At 45.6% G+C, this 18,975-nt stretch overlaps 1 protein-coding gene across 1 annotated transcript in view; it reads left to right on the top strand.

Annotated features, from left to right (window-relative positions):
* The window catches only part of LOC311127513 (lipoxygenase homology domain-containing protein 1-like), a gene marked incomplete at both ends in the record, with an annotated part of 72,525 nt that extends 54,085 nt beyond the window's left edge, over positions 1 to 18,440 (top strand). The window contains 10 exons of the mRNA XM_084159335.1: positions 2,083 to 2,291; positions 7,942 to 8,127; positions 8,618 to 8,745; positions 9,160 to 9,277; positions 13,803 to 13,980; positions 16,052 to 16,237; positions 16,501 to 16,671; positions 17,134 to 17,272; positions 17,645 to 17,800; positions 17,960 to 18,440. Coding sequence (XP_084015461.1) covers positions 2,083 to 2,291; positions 7,942 to 8,127; positions 8,618 to 8,745; positions 9,160 to 9,277; positions 13,803 to 13,980; positions 16,052 to 16,237; positions 16,501 to 16,671; positions 17,134 to 17,272; positions 17,645 to 17,800; positions 17,960 to 18,440 — 1,952 coding nt within the window. The remainder of the gene's footprint in view (positions 1 to 2,082; positions 2,292 to 7,941; positions 8,128 to 8,617; positions 8,746 to 9,159; positions 9,278 to 13,802; positions 13,981 to 16,051; positions 16,238 to 16,500; positions 16,672 to 17,133; positions 17,273 to 17,644; positions 17,801 to 17,959) is intronic.
* Between the last annotated feature and the right edge of the window lie 535 nt (positions 18,441 to 18,975).

Genomic DNA, 18,975 nt, shown 5'->3' with positions numbered 1-18,975 from the left:
CAATTATGGTGGAAAATAAGTATTTGGTCAATAACAAAAGTTTATCAATACTTTGTTATATACCCTTTGTTGGCAATGACACAGGTCAAACGTTTTCTGTAAGTCTTCACAAGGTTTTCACACACTGTTGCTGGTATTTTGGCCCATTCCTCCATGCAGATCTCCTCTAGAGCAGTGATGTTTTGGGGCTGTCGCTGGGCAACACGGACTTTCAACTCCCTCCAAAGATTTTCTATGGGGTTGAGATCTGGAGACTGGCTAGGCCACTCCAGGACCTTGAAATGCTTCTTACGAAGCCACTCTTTCGTTGCCCGGGCGGTGTGTTTGGGATCATTGTCATGCTGAAAGACCCAGCCACGTTTCATCTTCAATGCCCTTGCTGATGGAAGGAGGGTTTCACTCAAAATCTCACGATACATGGCCCCATTCATTCTTTCCTTTACACGGATCAGTCGTCCTGGTCCCTTTGCAGAAAAACAGCCCCAAAGAATGATGTTTCCACCCCCATGCTTCACAGTAGGTATGGTGTTCTTTGGATGCAACTCAGCATTCTTTGTCCTCCAAACACGACGAGTTGAGTTTTGACCAAAAAGTTCTATTTTGGTTTCATCTGACCATATGACATTCTCCCAATCCTCTTTTGGATCATCCAAATGCACTCTAGCAAACTTCAGACGGGCCTGGACATGTACTGGCTTAAGCAGGGGGACACGTCTTGCACTGCAGGATTTGAGTCCCTGGCGGCGTAGTGTGTTACTGATGGTAGGCTTTGTTACTTTGGTCCCAGCTCTCTGCAGGTCATTCACTAGGTCCCCCCGTGTGGTTCTGGGATTTTTGCTCACCGTTCTTGTGATCATTTTGACCCCACGGGGTGAGATCTTGTGTGGAGCCCCAGATCAAGGGAGATTATCAGTGGTCTTGTATGTCTTCCATTTCCTAATAATTGCTCCCACAGTTGATTTCTTCAAACCAAGCTGCTTACCTATTTCAGATTCAGTCTTCCCAGCCTGTTGCAGGTCTACCATTTTGTTTCTGGTGTCCTTTGACAGCTCTTTGGTCTTGGCCATAGTGGAGTTTGGAGTGTGACTGTTTGAGGTTGTGGACAGGTGTCTTTTATACTGATAACAAGTTCAAACAGGTGCCATTAATACAGGTAACGAGTGGAGGACAGAGGAGCCTCTTAAAGAAGAAGTTACAGGTCTGTGAGAGCCAGAAATCTTGCTTGTTTGTAGGTGACCAAATACTTATTTTCCACCATCATTTGCAAATAAATTCATTAAAAATCCTACAATGTGATTTTCTGGAATTTCTTTTCTCAATTTGTCTGTCATAGTTGACGTGTACCTATGATGAAAATTACAGGCCTCTCTCATCTTTTTAAGTGGGAGAACTTGCACAATTGGTGGCTGACTAAATACTTTTTTTCCCCACTGTACAACACAACCAATACCAAACACAACCAAATGAACACACCCTGGCTCAAAATACACAGTCCCGGAGCCAGAGCGTGACAAAGAGATACATGGGAGGTATTGAATAGAGTTGAAGGATGGGACTAATAACAAATAACAACAACTAATAACAAAGATAGCTAATAATGTAAGCATACTGTGTCCATAATAAGGATATCGGTTGTATTTTGGGAGCTTTTGGGAAAGAGCACAGTTAGAAAGATATTTCATATAGAAGCAAACCGGATGGACATCATGAAAATGATCGGAGAGGTTGAGAGTAGAAGAAGTTCAGGAGTTTTTTTTTTTTTTTTTATATATATAATAGAATTATTGTAAAATTAACTCTGTCCATAAGGTGTAGATAGTAAGTATAGACCGGAAGTAGAGGCCTGGGCATTGTTGTTCACTAATTTACTCCAAGTAGGGAAAGGATGGTGGGGTTGAAAAGTAATAAAGGGGAGTATATATATTTTTAAAAAACATGGGGGATTGGAAGTGATGCAGACAATTACATTGATAGAAGATACAATCTATCTGCAATATTAAGCTGATCCATTCCCCAGAAAAGATAAAATTAAATTAAAAAAAGGCACTGTACAATCAAACACATTACCTTGTGTCTCTGCAGTCATCCCATACCACTTCACCATCTCCACGGGGGCAGAGAAAGATGCCAGTACCAGCAGCAGGGTCTATGTGATCATCATGGGGCCAAACCACACCCAGACAAAGAGGCTGTGGCTGGACCTGCCTGGGGGGAAGAAGTGCTTTGAGTCTGGGTCTCTGGAGTCCTTCGAGGCTCATGGAGCTGACGTTGGAGAGATTAAAAAATTGGAGGTAAGTAGTTGAAATGGACTTAAATAGACACCAGCAGAGCCATGTATTTAACGAGTTGGGCCAATGCAGTTTCTGCATTTTCATGACACTTTAACATTCTATTAACATTACATGGGGAATATTTAAAAAACTACTGAATGTCTCGAATGAGCATTATGATGCAAACAAGAAAATGCTCATCCAAATGCTCATCCAGAGGCGTTGCTCCTAGTGGCCGGGGACTTTAATGCAGGGAAACTTAAATCAGTTTTACATCATTTCTACCAGCATGTTACATGTGCAACCAGAGGAAGAAAACCTCTGGACCATCTTTACTCCACACACAGAGACGCGTACAAAGCTCTCCCTCGCCCTCCATTTGGCAAATCTGACCATAAATCTATTCTCCTGATTCCTGCTTACAAGCAAAAACTAAAGCAGGAAGTACCAGCGACTCGCTCAATACGGAAGTGGTCAGATGACTGGAATATGTTCCGGGACTCATCCGATGGCATTGAGGAGTATACGACATCAGTCACCGGCTTCATCAATAAGTGCGTCGATGACGTTGTCCCCGAAGTGATCATACGTACATACCCCAACCAGAAGCCATGGATTACAGGCAACATCTGCACTGAGCTAAAGGGTAGAGCTGCCACTTTCAAGGAGCGGGAGTCTAACCCGGACGCTTAAAAGAAATCCCGCTATGCCCTCAGACAAACCATCAAACAGGCATAGCGTAAATACAGGACTAAGATTGAATCCTACTACACCGGCTCCGATGCTGTTCGGTTGTGGCAGGGATGCAAACCATTACGGACTACAAAGGGAAGCCCAGCCGCGAGCTTCCCATTGACACAAGCCTACCAGACGAGCGAAATGACTTCTATGCGCGCTTCAAGGCAAGCAACACTGAAGCATGCATGAGAGCACCAGCTGTTCCGGACGACTGTGTAATCACGCTCGCTGTAGCCAATGTGAGTAAGACCTTAAAACAGGTCAACATTCACAAGGCCTCAGGGCCAGACGGATTACCAAGTGTTTTCACTGACATTTTCAACCTGTCCCTGGCCGAGTCTGTAATACCTACATGTTTCAAACAGACCACCATAGCCCCTGTGCTCAAAAACACCAAGGTAACCTGCCTAAATGACTACCGACCCGTAGCACTCACATCTGTAGCCATGAAGTGCTTTGAAATGCTGGTCATGGCTCACATCAACACCATCATCCCAGAAACCCTAGACCCACTCCAATTTGCATACCGCCCCAACAGATCCACAGATGATACAATCTCTATTTCACTCAACACTGCCCTTTCCCACCTGGACAAAAGGAACACCTATGTGAGAATGCTGTTCATTGACTATAGCTCAGGGTTCAACACCATAATTCCCTCAAAGCTCATCAGTAAGCTAAGGACCCTGGGACTAAACACCTCCCTCTGCCACTGGATCCTGGACATCCTGACGGGCCGCCCACAGGTGGTAAGGGTAGACAGCAACACATCTGCCACGGTGATCCTCAACACGGGGGCCCCTCAGGGGTGCGTGCTTAGTCCCCTCCTGTACTCCCTGTTCACCCACGACTGCGTGGCCAAGCACGACTCCAACACCATCATTAAGTTTGCAGATGACACAACGGTGTTAGGCCTGATCACCGACAACGAGGAGACAGCCTATAGGGAGGTCAGAGACCTGGCAGTGTGTTGATCAAGACAAAGGAGACGATAGTGGACTACAGGAAAAGGAGGGCCGAGCACTCCCCCATTCTCATCAACAGGGCTGTAGGGGAGCAGGTTGAGAACTTCAAGTTCCTTGGTGTTCACATCACCAACAAACTATCATGGTCCAAACACACCAGGATAGTCGTGAAGAGGGCACGACAACGACTATTCCCCCTCAGGAGACTGAAAATAATAATAATAATAATAATAATAATAATAATAATAGTAATAATATAAAAAGATTTGACATGGTTCCTCAGATCCTCAAAAAGTTATACAGCTGCACCATCGAGAGCATCCTGACTGGTTGCATCACCGCCTGGTATGGCAACTGCTCGGCCTCCGACCGCAAGGTGCTACAGAGGCTAGTGCATACGGCCGAGTACATCACTGGGGCCAAGCTTCCTTTCATCCAGGACCTCTATACCAGGCGGTGTCGGAGGAAGGCCCTAAAAGTTGCCAAAGACTCCAGCCACCCAAGTCATAGACTGTTCTCTCTGCTACTGCACGGCAAGCGGTACCGGAGCGCCAAGTCTAGGTCCAAAAGGCTTCTTAACAGCTTCTACCCCCAAGCCATAAAACTGCTCAACAGTTAATCAAATGGCTACGCTATGTACATATTACCTCAATTACCTCGTCTAACCACATTGACTCGATACCGGTACCCCCTGTATATACATTTACATTTACGTCATTTAGCAGACGCTCTTATCCAGAGCGACTTACAAATTGGTGCATTCACCTTATAGCCAGTGGGATAACCACTTTACAATGTTTTTTTTGTTGTTTTTTGTTGTGGGGGTGGGGTGGGGTAAGGGGGGGTAGAAGGATTACTTTATCCTATCCCAGGTATTCCTTAAAGAGGTGGGGTTTCAAATGTCTCAGGAAGGTGGTGAGTGACTCCGCTGTCCTGGCGTCTTGAGGGAGCTTGTTCCACCATTGGGGTGCCAGAGCAGCGAACAGTTTTGACTGGGCTGAGCAGGAACTGTGCTTCAGCAGAGGAATGGGAGCCAGCAGGCCAGAGGTGGATGAACGCAATGCCCTTGTTTGGGTGTAGGGACTGATCAGAGCCTGAAGGTACGGAGGTGCCGTTCCCCTCACAGCTCCGTAGGCAAGCACCATGGTCTTGTAGCAGATGCGAGCTTCAACTGGAAGCCAGTGGAGTGTGCGGAGGAGCGGGGTGACGTGAGAGAACTTGGGACGGTTGAACACCAGACGGGCTGCGGCATTCTGGATGAGTTGTAGGGGTTTAATGGCACAGGCAAGGAGCCCAGCCAACAGCGAGTTGCAGTAATCCAGACGGGAGATGACAAGTGCCTGAATGTTGTAGAGCATGAACCTACAGGATCGGGTCACCGCCTTGATGTTAGCGGAGAACGACAGGGTGTTGTCCAGGGTCACGCCAAGGCTCTTCGCACTCTGGGAGGAGGACACAACGGAGTTGTCAACCGTGATGTGATGGCGAGATCATGGAACGGGCAGTCCTTCCCCGGGAGGAAGAGCAGCTCCGTCTTGCCAAGGTTCAGCTTGAGGTGGTGATCCGTCATCCATACTGATATGTCTGCCAGACATGCAGAGATGCGATTCGCCACCTGGTTATCAGAAGGGGGAAAGGAGAAGATTAGTTGTGTGTCATCTGCGTAGCAATGATAGGAGAGGCCATGTGAGGATATGACAGAGCCAAGTGACTTGGTGTATAGCGAGAATAGGAGAGGGCCTAGAACTGAGCCCTGGGGGACACCAGTGGTGAGAGCACGTGGTGCGGAGACAGCTTCTCGCCACGCCACTTGGTAGGAGCGACCGGTCAGGTAGGACGCAATCCAAGAGTGAGCCGCGCCGGAGATGCCCAGCTCGGAGAGGGTGGAGAGGAGGATCTGATGGTTCACAGTATCAAAGGCAGTAGACAGGTCTAGAAGGACAAGAGCAGAGGAGAGAGAGTTAGCTTTAGCAGTGCGGAGAGCCTCCGTGACACAGAGAAGAGCAGTCTCAGTTGAATGACCAGTCTTGAAACCTGACTGGTTTGGATCAAGAAGGTCATTCTGAGAGAGATAGCAAGAGAGTTGGCTAAAGACGGCACACTCAATAGTTTTGGAGAGAAAGAAAGAAGGGATACTGGTCTGTAGTTGTTGACATCAGAGGGATCGAGTGTTGGTTTTTTGAGAAGGGATGCAACTCTCGCTCTCTTGAAGACGGAAGGGACATAGCCAGCGGTCAAGGATGAGTTGATCAGCGAGGTGAGGTAAGGGAGAAGGTCACTGGAGATGGTCTGGAGAAGAGAGGAGGGGATAGGGTCAAGCGGGCAGGTTGTTGGGCGGCCAGCCGTCACAAGTTGCAAGATTTTATCTGGAGAGAGAGGGGAGAAAGAAGTCAAAGCATAGGGTAGGGCAGTGTGAGCAGGACCAGCAGTGTCATTTGACTTAACAAACGAGGATCGGATGTCGTCAACCTTCTTTTCAAAATGGTTGACGAAGTCATCCACAGAGAGGGAGGGGGGGGGGGGGGGGGGGAGGAGGATTCAGCAGGGAGGAGAAGGTGGCAAAGAGCTTCCTAGGGTTAGAGGCAGATGCTTGGAATTTAGAGTGGTAGAAAGTGGCCTTAGCAGCAGAAACAGATGAAGAAAATGTAGAGAGGAGGGAGTCTAGTTTTCCTCCATTTCCGCTCGGCTGCCCGGAGCCCTGTTCTGTGAGCTCGCAATGAGTCATCAAGCCACAGAGCTGGAGGGGAGGACCGAGCCGGCCGGGAGGATAGGGGACATAGAGAGTCAAAGGATGCAGAAAGGGAGGAGAGGAGGGTTGAGGAGGCAGAATCAGGAGATTGGAGGGAGAAGGATTGAGCAGAGGGAAGAGATGATAGGATGGAAGAGGAGAGAGTAGCGGGAGAGAGAGAGCGAAGGTTGCAACGGCGCATTACCATCTGAGTAGGGGCAGAGTGAGTAGTGTTGGAGGAGAGCGAGAGAGAAAAGGATACAAAGTAGTGGTCGGAGACATGGAGGGGAGTTGCAGTGAGATTAGTAGAAGAACAGCATCTAGTAAAGATGAGGTCAAGCGTATTGCCTGCCTTGTGAGTAGGGGGGGACGGTGAGAGGGTGAGGTCAAAAGAGGAGAGGAGTGGAAAGGAGGCAGAGAGAAATGAGTCAAAGGTAGACGTAGGGAGGTTGAAGTCCCCCAGAACTGTGAGGGGTGAGCCATCCTCAGGAAAGGAACTTATCAAGGCGTCAAGCTCATTGATGAACTCTCCAAGGGAACCTGGAGGGCGATAGATGACAAGGATATTAAGCTTAAATGGGCTAGTGACTGTGACAGCATGGAATTCAAATGAGGAGATAGACAGATGGGTCAGGGGAAAAATAGAGAATGTCCACTTGGGAGAGATGAGGATTGATATAGCCTTGTTATTGTTATTTTATTGTTATTTTATTGTTTTTACTTTCGTTTATTTCGTAAATATTTTCTTAAGTCTTATTTTTCTTAAAACTGCATTGTTGGTTAAGGGCTTGTAAGTAAGCATTTCACGGTAAGGTCTACACACCTGTTGTATTCGGCGCATGTGACAAATAAAAATTGATTTAATTTAATTTACATGACACTACAACATTCTATGGCAGCCATGTTAGCTCCCCATTAACAAATACATGGGGAATATTTAAACAGTGCTATGTAACTGAATGTCTAGAATTAGAACAACATTCTAAAAGTTTGCCTAAATATATGGCTCTGGATGCCAGTACTCATTTTGAGTGCCGATACACTTAAAATGTAGATGCCAGTACTCATCATATTTTAGTGCCAATATTTTATAAGGGGTGCTGGTACTCAAGCTGTAGAACGTTGAGTTGAGCACCGGCTCAACTCAAGCACCGGTCACAGCACAGACACACACACACACACACACACACACACACACACACACATTGTTTGATGTGATTGCTCCATGCCCTCCCTGTAGCTCGGACACGACGGCGCCACTCCGGAGAGCTGCTGGTTGGTTGATGAGCTAGCTGTTGCCGTGCCAACCAAAGGGGTTAAATACATTTTCCAGTGTAAGTGCTGGTTGGCCAAAGATCGGGGCGATGGACTGACTGCCAGGGTGTTCAACGTGTTGGATGCAGATAGCATCACCATCTCCCAAAAGGCAAGTATCACCAATTATATAAGTTCACTTACTTGTACAGGATTCAGTTGTACTTACTCTACCTCCAAGTTAAACAGCCATTACTTGCTAATACAATACTAAACACCTACAGTACATTGTCATGTCTGTTTTATATACAAAGCAGTGGAGGCTGCTGAGGGGAGGACAACTCATAATAATGGCTGGAACGGACTCAATGGAATGGCATCAAACACATGGAAACCATGTGTTTTATGTTGATAACTTTTCACTTTTTCCGCTGCAGCCATTACCACGTGTCCGTCCTCCACAATTAAGGTGCCACCAACCTCCTGTGATACAAAGATACTGTTAAACACATACTTTTTGTCACACTGATCAGTTTAACTGGCAAAGTATGTTAACTGATTTCAATTAATCAAACAAATGTTCATTGATTTACTTGATTGATTGGTTAATTTATTAGTTGACTGATTGATTAATTGATTGATTGATTGTGTGTTATTGTCAGATCATCTATGAGGTGACGGTGGTGACGGGAGATGTTCAGAACGCTGGGACAGACACCCAGATCTACCTGTCTGTGTTTGGGGCCAACGGCACCACAGAGGAGATCCTGCTGCAGAAAAACGAGGACAGGTACCAAACACACACCTGACCAAATGTTCACCCACCTGACCAAAAGTTCACACACCTGACCAAAAGTTCACCCACCTGACCAAATGTTCACCCACCTGACCAAATGTTCACCCACCTGACCAAAAGTTCACCCACCTGACCAAATGTTCACACACCTGACCAAATGCTCACACTTGAACAAATGCACAGATTTAACACACCCAAATAAACACATCCCAAAGACATCAAGTGGTTTTGAAATGACCAAACTACAATTTTATTCCACATTCATCCACATAAAAACAATCTCTCAGTAGCATAGAATAGTATTATCTACTGTAGTTCACAGTGTATGTGATGTGGACTAGTGGTGTTTACAGTATAAAATACTCTCCCATCATGCATTGTGCTCACACACACTCTGGCTGTCTTTAGGTTTGAGCGAGGTCAGGAGGACACGTTCAGCCTGGAGGTCGATGACATCGCTCCCCTGAGGAAGATGAGGGTCCGTATTGACGGCTCTGGTAGCCGACCTGACTGGTTCCTGGCTAAGGTCAGCACTGACAACATGTCACAGTCTACACTCTTATAAAAAAAGGGTTCCCAAAGGCTTCTTCGCCTGTCCCCATAGGAGAACCCTTTTTGGTTCCGCGTAGAACCCTTTTAGGTTCCAGATAGCACCTTTTCTTCTAAGAGTGTACCGACTTAATTCAACAAAGAGTCCACACAACACAGTTGTAGGATCTTTGACCCTACAGAGTAGTCAATCAATCAATCAAATTTATTTTTAAAGCCCTTTTTACATCAGCAGATGTCACAAAGTGCTAAACAGAAACCCAGCCTAAAACCCCAAACAGCAAGCAATGCAGATGTAGATTACTCCATGTTTACTGTAACAATACAATACAATACAATACAATGATAACAGGTGTAGGGATTGCTGCATTAACTAAGTGTCTGCGTGTGTATGTGTGTGTGGGTGTGTGTGTGAGAGAGAGAGACAGACATGGGTGAGGCTTTGATGTCTGTAAGTCTTAGGTCACAGTGTGTCACGCCCTGACCTAGAGAACTCTTGTTGGTTGGGTCAGGGTGTGAGTTCAGGTTGAGATCTATGTTATTAGATTCTATGTTTAGGATCTAGTATGTGTATTTCTATGTTTGGCCGGGTGTGATTCCCAATCAGAGGTAGCTGTCGCTCGTTGTCTCTGATTGGGGTTCATACTTAGGTAGCCATGTTGCCTACCTTAGTTGTGGGATCTTGTTTGTGTTCCTGTTTGGCTTTTTGTGTGTATAGCCCATAGGACTTCACGTTTTCGTTGTGTTTTGTTATTTTGTAAAGTGTTTATTCTATTTAATAAACATGTACGCATACCACGCTGCACCTTGGTCTGACCCGTCTCTCAACGATCGTGACACAGTGGTGCTCAATTCACAACATCCCTCTCTCGCCTCAGTCACACCGACAGCGTATTTGGGCAAAATGGTGCGCAGCATCATCTTGATGTTTGTGCAACAAAAGTTCAACATTCACTTTCTGCTACCGTTTCTGTCAAGCCGTCTACGGATACAGTTTAATGCATACGTTCGATAAATCCAACGTATGCACCACACAGAACGCACTGCAACTGCCTATGCAACGCAATGCTGCAAGGCAAACACAGCATTCCATTGGAAATGAATGTACTTCTGGAGTACCAAAATGCAATAACGCTGTCGGTGTGATCGAGGCGTCAGACTCTCTATATCTCACACACACAGCTACACACACACGCTTATCCCTGCCTGCAGGCGATAGGTTACTGGATAATTCAGCCACACACACCAGACAGACAAACACATTCACACAATGCTGTACGGTACGGGTCAGAGTGTGTCTGGGGTGAGCTTTAGTGAATGGTATGTAAATGTACTAACCCATTTCAGTCAGTGTGGGGTTGGAGCTAGCCTGGTTGCCATGTCTGTTCAGTTATTACATTCCACTCCTTGTACATTTGTCAAAGAGACTGGTCTTTCTTCACTCTTCAAATATGAATGTTCTATCATTAATGAGCTCGAGGAAATCAGATGAATTGATCCTGATTTGATAACCCTCACAGTTATCCTCCAACCACAAAGGTTATGCAAATATTGGAACTCTCCCTTTTTTTTGCTAAGCAACCGTTTTTTGTTTCTCTAGATGAAACCAGTCAGTCAAAAGTTGCTATCTCACGTCATGAGCAAAAACGTCTTAGCTTTGATTTTAAGCCTCAAAATACAACAACTTTCCTAGCTAACAGCTAAATGTTTTTGACTTTGTTATAATTCAAATTCTATTTTCAAGGCTCCATATGTTGTCATGGAAAATATGAATGTTATTTCCAACAACCAATGAGCAACTCCTTTGGAAATCCAGCTGCATATTGAACATTGAGATTGCCGAAAGGCCAGTCTCTTTGGTATTATGCCACAAGGAGTGGAATGTTACACAGACTGGTACCCAGACTAGGTTGGAACATGCAGGCTCCAGAGACTGGGATGAATCTGTTCTCCCCAGACACACACAGCAGCCTCGTCTCATAGACTAGATAGCATAGCAAACGTAAATGTGGGACACTCAAATGAGTATGATATGTTACGTTTGGTATGGTTACATAAGACAGAAGGTTACTTAAGGCAAGAACGAAAGTAGGGTGGTTGGGTGGTTGTTTGGTCAGGGTGGATGAGTGGGTGTATAACGTGAACGTCTAGCAACCCAAAGGCTGCGTGTTCGAATCTCATCACAGACAACTTTAGCATTTTAGCAACTTTGCAACTACTTACTACTTTTTAGCTACTTTGCAACTATTTAGCATGTTAGCTAACCCTTTAACCTAACTCCTAACCTTAACCCTAACCTTAACCCCGAGCCTAGCTAACGTTAGCTTTAGCCAACTAGCTAACGTTAGCCACAACAAATCGGAATTTGTAGCATATATCACGTTTTGCAAATTTGTAACATACAGTGCCTTTTTTTTTTATCCTCAGCAATCTACACACAATACCCCATAATGACAAAGCGAAAACAGGTTTGTAGAAATGTTTGCAAATGTATTAAAAGTAAGAAACTGAAATACCTTATTTACATAAGTATTCAGACCCTTTGCTATGACACTCGAAATTGAGCTCAGGTGCATCCTGTTTCCATTGATCATCCTTGAGATGTTTCTACAACTTGGAGTCCACCTGTGGTAAATTCAATTGATTGGACATGATTTGGAAAGGCACACACCTGTCTACATAAGGTCCCACAGTTGACAGTGCATGTCAGAGCAAACACCAAGCCATGAGGTCAAAGGAATTGTCCGTAGAGCTCCGAGACAGGATTGTGTCGAGGCACAGATCTGGGGGAGGGTACCAAAAAATGTCTGCAGCATTGAAGGTCCCCAAGAACACAGTGGCCTCCATCATTCTTAAATGGAAGAAGTTTGGAACCACCAAGACTCTTCCTAGAGCTGGCTGCCTGGCCAAAGTGAGCAATCGGGGGAGAAGGTCCTTGGTCAGGGAGGTGACCAAGAACCCGATGGTCACTCTGACAGAGCTCTAGAGTTACTCTGTGGAGATGGGAGAACCTTCCAGAAGGACAACCATCTCTGCAGCACTCCACCAAACAGGCCTTTATGGTAGAGTGGCAGACAGAAACCACTCCTCAGTAAAAGGCACATGACAGCCCGCTTGGAGTTTGCCAAAAGGCACCTAAAGACTCTCAGACCATGAGAAACAAGATTATCTGGTCTGATGAAACCAAGATTGAACTCTTTGGTCTGAATGCCAAGCGTCACGTCTGGAGGAAACCTGGCACCATCCCTACAGTGAAGCATGGTGATGGCAGCATCATGGTGTGGGGATGTTTTTCAGCGGCAGGGACTGGGAGACTAGTCAGGATCGAGGGAAAGATTAACAGAGAAAAGTACAGAGAGATCCTTGATGAAAACCTGCTCCAGAGCGCTCAGGACCTCAGACTGGTGCGAAGGTTCACCTTCCAACAGGACAACCACCCTAAGCACTTAGCCAAGACAACGCATGAGTGGCTTCGGGACAAGTCTCTGAATGTCCTTGAGTGGCCCAGCCAGAGCCCAGACTTGAACCCGATCAAACATTTCTGGAGAGACCTGAAAATAGCTGTGCAGCAACGCTCCCCATTGAACCTGACAGAGCTTGAGCGGATCTGCAGAGAAGAATGGGAGAAACTCCCCAAATACAGGTGTGTCAAGCATGTAGCGTCATACCCAAGAAGACTCGATGCTGTAATCGCTGCCAAAGGTGCTTCAACAAAGTACTGAGTAAAGGGTCTGAACACTTATGTAAATGTGATATTTTATGTTATAAATTTTTTATAAATTAGCGAACATTTCTGAACATCTGTTTTTGCTTTGTCATAATGGGGTATTGTGTGTAGATTGATGAGGGAAAAAAACAATTTAATCAATTTTAGAATAAAGCTGTAACATAACAAAATGTGGAAAAAGTCAAGGGGTCTGAATACTTTCCGAAGGCACTGTATTGTATGAATTGCAATAACTCTTGTTCCAGTTCTGTTTGATGGTCAACATTGAATTGGCAGCTGGCTTTACCCTGTCAGTACAAAATTCACTACGATGCCAAGACCTTACCAATCAGATTTTTTTTTAAATGCATTTCCTATGCAGGAACAACCCCTCCATGTCTCTCCATATCACCCAGCCTGCCTCCAGACTAGCCGAACAGTGGCCAAGCAGTCAAGGCTCATACCCAGCCGTGTCTGTCTGTGGCTGGGCCGTGTCCTTGGAATGACCCAGTAGCTGTACAGCATCCCAAAACAGATGTGTGCTGCCAATGTTATGGATTACACACACAGCGCATGTTTATTTCAAATGGCCACTGCAGTGAGCCGGGCACACAGCCAGCATGCTAATCCCACTCAAATTAATATATTGATGGAAGTTAATGCAGGTTGGGCTGCCTGAGCCAAATCCTTGGGGTTTTACAATAGGCTAATTTGTCGGTGTCAGTCACCTTACCTCGTAATATAAGGGTGAATTAATAATTGTTAAAGAATTATAATTAATGATAATTTCCCCCAGATCATCATGCGTAACCTGACTACAGAGGAGGTGTCTGTGTTCACCTATGAGGAGTGGCTGTCTAAGACCAAAGGACCCAAGCGGACCATGATCTGTGAGATGGCTGCCGTGGTGGACGAGGAGGAGATGGTGGAGATCACCACCTACATTATCCAGGTCAAGACCAGCGACATCGGAGGTGGGTCAGTCAGTCAGCCAGTAAGCCAGTCAGTCAGTCAGTAAGTGAGTCAGCTGGTCAGCCAGTCAGTCAACCAGCCAGCCGGTCAGTCATTCGGTCGGTCAGCCAGTCTCAGTCAGTAAGTCAGTCAGTCAGTCAGTCAGTGCAGAGACAAACAACACATTCTACATTCCTAATGTTTGTCCATCATGTTTGTGTGACTGACCAGGGTCTGTATTCATAAAGCGTCTGAGTAAAAAGTGCTAGGATCAGTTTTGCCTTTTAGATTATAAATATGGATAGGGGGACCTACTCCTGAGTGGCGCAGTGGTCTAAGGCACTGCATCGCAGTGCTAACTGTGCCACTAGATCCTGGTTCGAATCCAGGCTCTGTCGCAGCCGGCCGCGACCGGGAGACTCATGGGCGGCGCACAATTGGCCCAGCGTCGTCCAGGGTAGGGGAGGGAATGGCCGGCAGGGATGTAGCTCAGTTGATAGAGCATGGCGTTTGCAACGCCAGGGTTGTGGGTTCGATTCCCACGGGGGGCCAGTATAAAAAAATAAAAAAAATAAAAAAATGTATACACTAACTGTAAGTCGCTCTGGATAAGAGCGTCTGCTAAATGACTAAAATGTAAATGTGATCCTAGATCAGCATTCCTACTCTGAGAAGCTTTATGAATACAGGCCCATCAAACTTAAGACTATTATCCCACTGAATTAAAGCTGAGTAATTACTGTAGTTCCTGAACCACATTTACTACATTTGCTTGTAATCACACTATTCCTAATTTCTAACAAATCCATGCTATTTATCCTACACTGCACCAGATCCAGCTTCAGTCCTGTTCCTAACTAGCTGGGATGTGTCAGTTACAGTATATTCTCCTGTTTCACTTTATCTCTGTGGCGCAGCGGAGTCTCTTTGCTGCTCGGAGAGACGCGACGCTGCAGCAGAGGTGGAATACAACGATCCATTTTGAGTCATAGAGGCTAATGAAAGAGAAACTCCTATGAAACCTCTTGCTCGGCTTTGCTCCTTAGCCATGCAGTTTTCCAGAGCAGAGGAGAGAGAGGCAGGCTGCTGATTGACACGATAGAGGAGCTAGGTGCCTGAGCTAACTTCAAAGAGCTCGTCATTCTGCCCTTGGCTGCCAGTGTTACTGAAGACACGGCCCTCGTCTTCTCACCAAGCCTGTGTGTGTGGGGGGGTAATAATGATTATGAGCAGAGCTGTCACACACAAGACATCAGTGAGGCACTGACTGCTGTATGAACATTACACACATAAACATGTCTGTACACACACACACACACACACACACACACACACACAGAGGTTAAAACATGCGAGACACACGTGCACACACTCAAGCACACACACACGCACGAGTCACACACGTGAATCAGAGGAAACAGGGCTTCTCTGGTTTCTCAATTGAGGTTTGATAAGGTAGTTGGTTAGTGGTTAATGGGGGACTATTGGAAAGGCAGTCTATGGAAGTAAATTGTATTGGTGATTTGATTATTTTTCAAGAATGTCTGACTGCTGATGGTGAAGTGATGTTTGAAAAGGCAGAAGGTTAGTAACTGATGGGGAATGTTTGCAGGGACCTGTTGGGGTGAAATTAGATTTGTAAAATCAATCTATGAAAGTAAATTGTATTGGTGAATAGATTTTTTTCAAGAATGTCTGACTGTTGTTGATGGGGGAGGTTTGGGGAGGTTTGAAAAGGCAGTCTGGTGACTATGGTTATTGGTGAATAGATTTTTATGAAGGCTGTAGTGTCGACTGATGGCGAGTTGAGCATTGAAAAGGCAGGCAGTTAGTGTTTAATGGAAGATATCTGAAAAGGTTAGTGAATTATTTTGTAAAATACATTTTTAAGGCTCTAGTCTGTACCTGCTAAGGGTGAGTTGAGATTCGTGAAGGAGTAACAAAGGTGGTTCAGTGAACCATGTTTGCATGGCCTTTAGCTCAGAGGGCTAATACAGTCTTGTGGTGCGCATGAGACCTGGGTTTGAATCCCAATCAGCCAATAGCACTGCAGTTTTTCATAGAAGTTGGTGACTCTCCTCCGTCTCTGCACAGGGGCAGGCACTGACGCCAACGTGTGGATCATTGTGTTTGGGGAGTGCGGTGACACTGGGACCCTGGCGCTGAAAGAGTGCCAGAAATCCAACAAGTTTGAGCGCAAGCAGACAGACGTGTTCCGTTTCCCTGACGTGCTCAGCCTCGGGGAGCTCTCTAAGGTCCGGGTATGGCACGACAACACAGGTGAGCCAATCGGTCATCAGGAATATGATGACATGACAGGGAGGGGAGCCAATTGTGATTACAGTGAACCAGACAAAATATGAAACCTGCACACCTATTGATTGTAACTAAGCTTGCACTGTGTGTATGCACCAACTGATTGTGAACTACCTAGATCAAATCTTCAGGTTTCTCAGCAATACTTTGACTCAAAACACAATAATATGTTTCACACCTGTCTTTCCCGTCACTTGTTTCCTACTCTACTGTTATGCAATGATCAGGGCCTGCTCCAGGATGGCACATAGAATACATTGATGTGAAGGATGAGGCCATGGACAAGACATTCCGCTTCCCCTGCGACCGCTGGTTGGCCAAGAACGAGGAAGATGGTCAGATTATGAGGGAGTTGGCTTGCGCCAACAATGACATTTTAGACCTCAACGAGAAGACCAGTAAGATCAGCCTTAGTTCTCTTTAATAATATAATAATAATAATAATAATAATAATATGCCATTTAGCAGAGTAGGGTCCAGAGTTTCTCCTGGTCTGGTCATGCAGTCAGGAAAAACTCCTAGTTCGAGTCTTTACATTGCTCCAATCAGATCATAATGGAAACACTACAGTGTACTGTATTATGTAATCTACTTTGAATCCTATTCTATTGCAGTGTTTCTCAAATCCAGTCCTCACGTAACCCCAAGGTTGCACATGTTTGTTCTAGCCATCTAAGCTCTTTATTAGCTGAATCAGGTCTGCTTGTGCTGGGCAAGAACCAAAATGTTCAACATTGGGGTTACGCCAGGACTAGACACTGACCGTACTAATGTCAACGTTTGCCTAATGGACCGTTCATATGAAGAGAATGCAGTCCACCCGGGGCCAAGCTAACGCACTGTCTACTTTTGATTTAAAGAATATGAAATTATTACCACCACGGCCGACACAGACAACGCAGAGACCAAAGAGAACGTCTGGATCGCATTGGAGGGGAAGAAGGGACGTTCAAAAGAATTTGTGATGGAGAACTCATCAAAGAAAAAGAGGTTCTTGCGGTACGCTGCTCTTCGGTTTAGTTTTAAAAATGGGGGTTTTGTTTGTGTAAAGAATTAGCAGAAGTTATTGGGTTGGAGTGGTTTTTCTCAATTTTCTATTACGACAGCCAGGCTCATTGGTATGATCTCCCTTGGCACTAAGAATGCTTTTACAGACTCAACAGTATACTCTGCTCTAATGAAATTCAAATCACAAGTAATAAACTCGTTAGACATTTCCAGGCATGGAAAGAAGAGCTCATGAAATCTAATCTACATCGATTTTTCTATAACAACATTTTTGCTAAATGATTTATTCAATTCTAGTCAGTTTTAATATTATTCCCTTGTAATATTCTTTAATGGTTTAAGGTCTTTGTTCTTTTCAATCAGGGGAAGCAAGGACAAGTTTGAGTTCTCCTCCAAACAGCTTGGTGACATCGCTGGCATCTGCCTGGGCCATACCCCCAAGGATGGGAAGAAGGTGAAAGGGGAGGCGTTTTGGCATGTGGAGGAGGTCGTTGTCATAGAGAAAGAGCTGGGCAACAGGTGAGTGACCCATAGCCTGACCCCAGGTATATAAACCACCTGGGGCTTATTCGGTAGGGTGCAAAGCCCTGCAGCTAGCATTATACTGTGTGGAAACCCAGGAGTTTTGTGTCTTGTGGAAGAGACAATCATTCTCCTTCTCTATCCCTCCTGTTCCAGGTTCATATTCATCTGCAACGCCCTGATCCCCCTCTCCCCGAAGAGGGACGAGTTTGTGACCATCGAGTGCACCAAGGCCATCGAGAGCTTCGCCAGCAAAGCCCGCAGCCTGGTGCCCGTCAAGTACGAGATCATCATCATCACGGGCGACGAGAAGGGGGCGGGCACCGATGCCAATGTCTTCATCACCATCTACGGCTCCAATGGTGACTCGGGCCGCCGGTCGCTACGGCAGAAGTTCCGCAACCTGTTTGAGCGTGGCCAGACTGACCGCTTCCTGCTGGAGATGCTGGATATGGGTGAGCTGCTGAGGGTGTGTGTGGAGCACGACAACACCCGCCTCAGCCCCGGCTGGCTGCTGGACCGCGTGGAGGTCACCAACACGGCCAACGGCGTCACCACCATCTTCCTGTGTGGAAAGTGGCTGGACACCAAGAAGGCGGACGGACAGATCTTTAGGGTCCTCTACCCAAAGTACTAAACACCTCATATTGAGACTTCTCCACTATATGAAAAACGTATGTTAAGCCTCAGGACTCAATTGCACAGCAGAGCAGGAGAGAGGCCTCGCAGTGTGTTGGACTCTATCCAAGCATCTCCATAATGGAGCAAAACAAACTCTTTGAATGGAGTTTGGATGTGGGCAACTGTTTCATTTTTATAATTGCCTCAATATGGTCATGTTCTCAGGAATGGAAAATGTTTATATATTTATTATTACATTTTTTGAATATCTTATAGTATAGCTTTATTGCATTACTATCGGAGGCAGTGGCCTGGAGTTTATGGCTAAACTACAATAGGGTCATAAGGCCAGGTAACACGATTGTGCCACCATTTTAAAAGTACCTATTATCAGGAATAGCATGTTGCTCAGCTGCTTGGTTGTAAATTAGGTTTTATAAGAGAGTATACTATTTTGTACTGCTTATTCCAAAACATTCCTTTTTGTTTTTCAAAACTGCAATTTAAGATGATGGTTTGACTGATGTGTTCATCTCCCGGTGAGATTTCGT

Source organism: Coregonus lavaretus (assembly GCF_964263955.1).
Source record: "Coregonus lavaretus genome assembly, chromosome: 4".
Classification (NCBI taxonomy): Eukaryota; Metazoa; Chordata; class Actinopteri; order Salmoniformes; family Salmonidae; genus Coregonus; species Coregonus lavaretus.
Note: the sequence above shows the minus strand (reverse complement) of the source record. Positions and strands in the feature narration are given on the sequence as shown.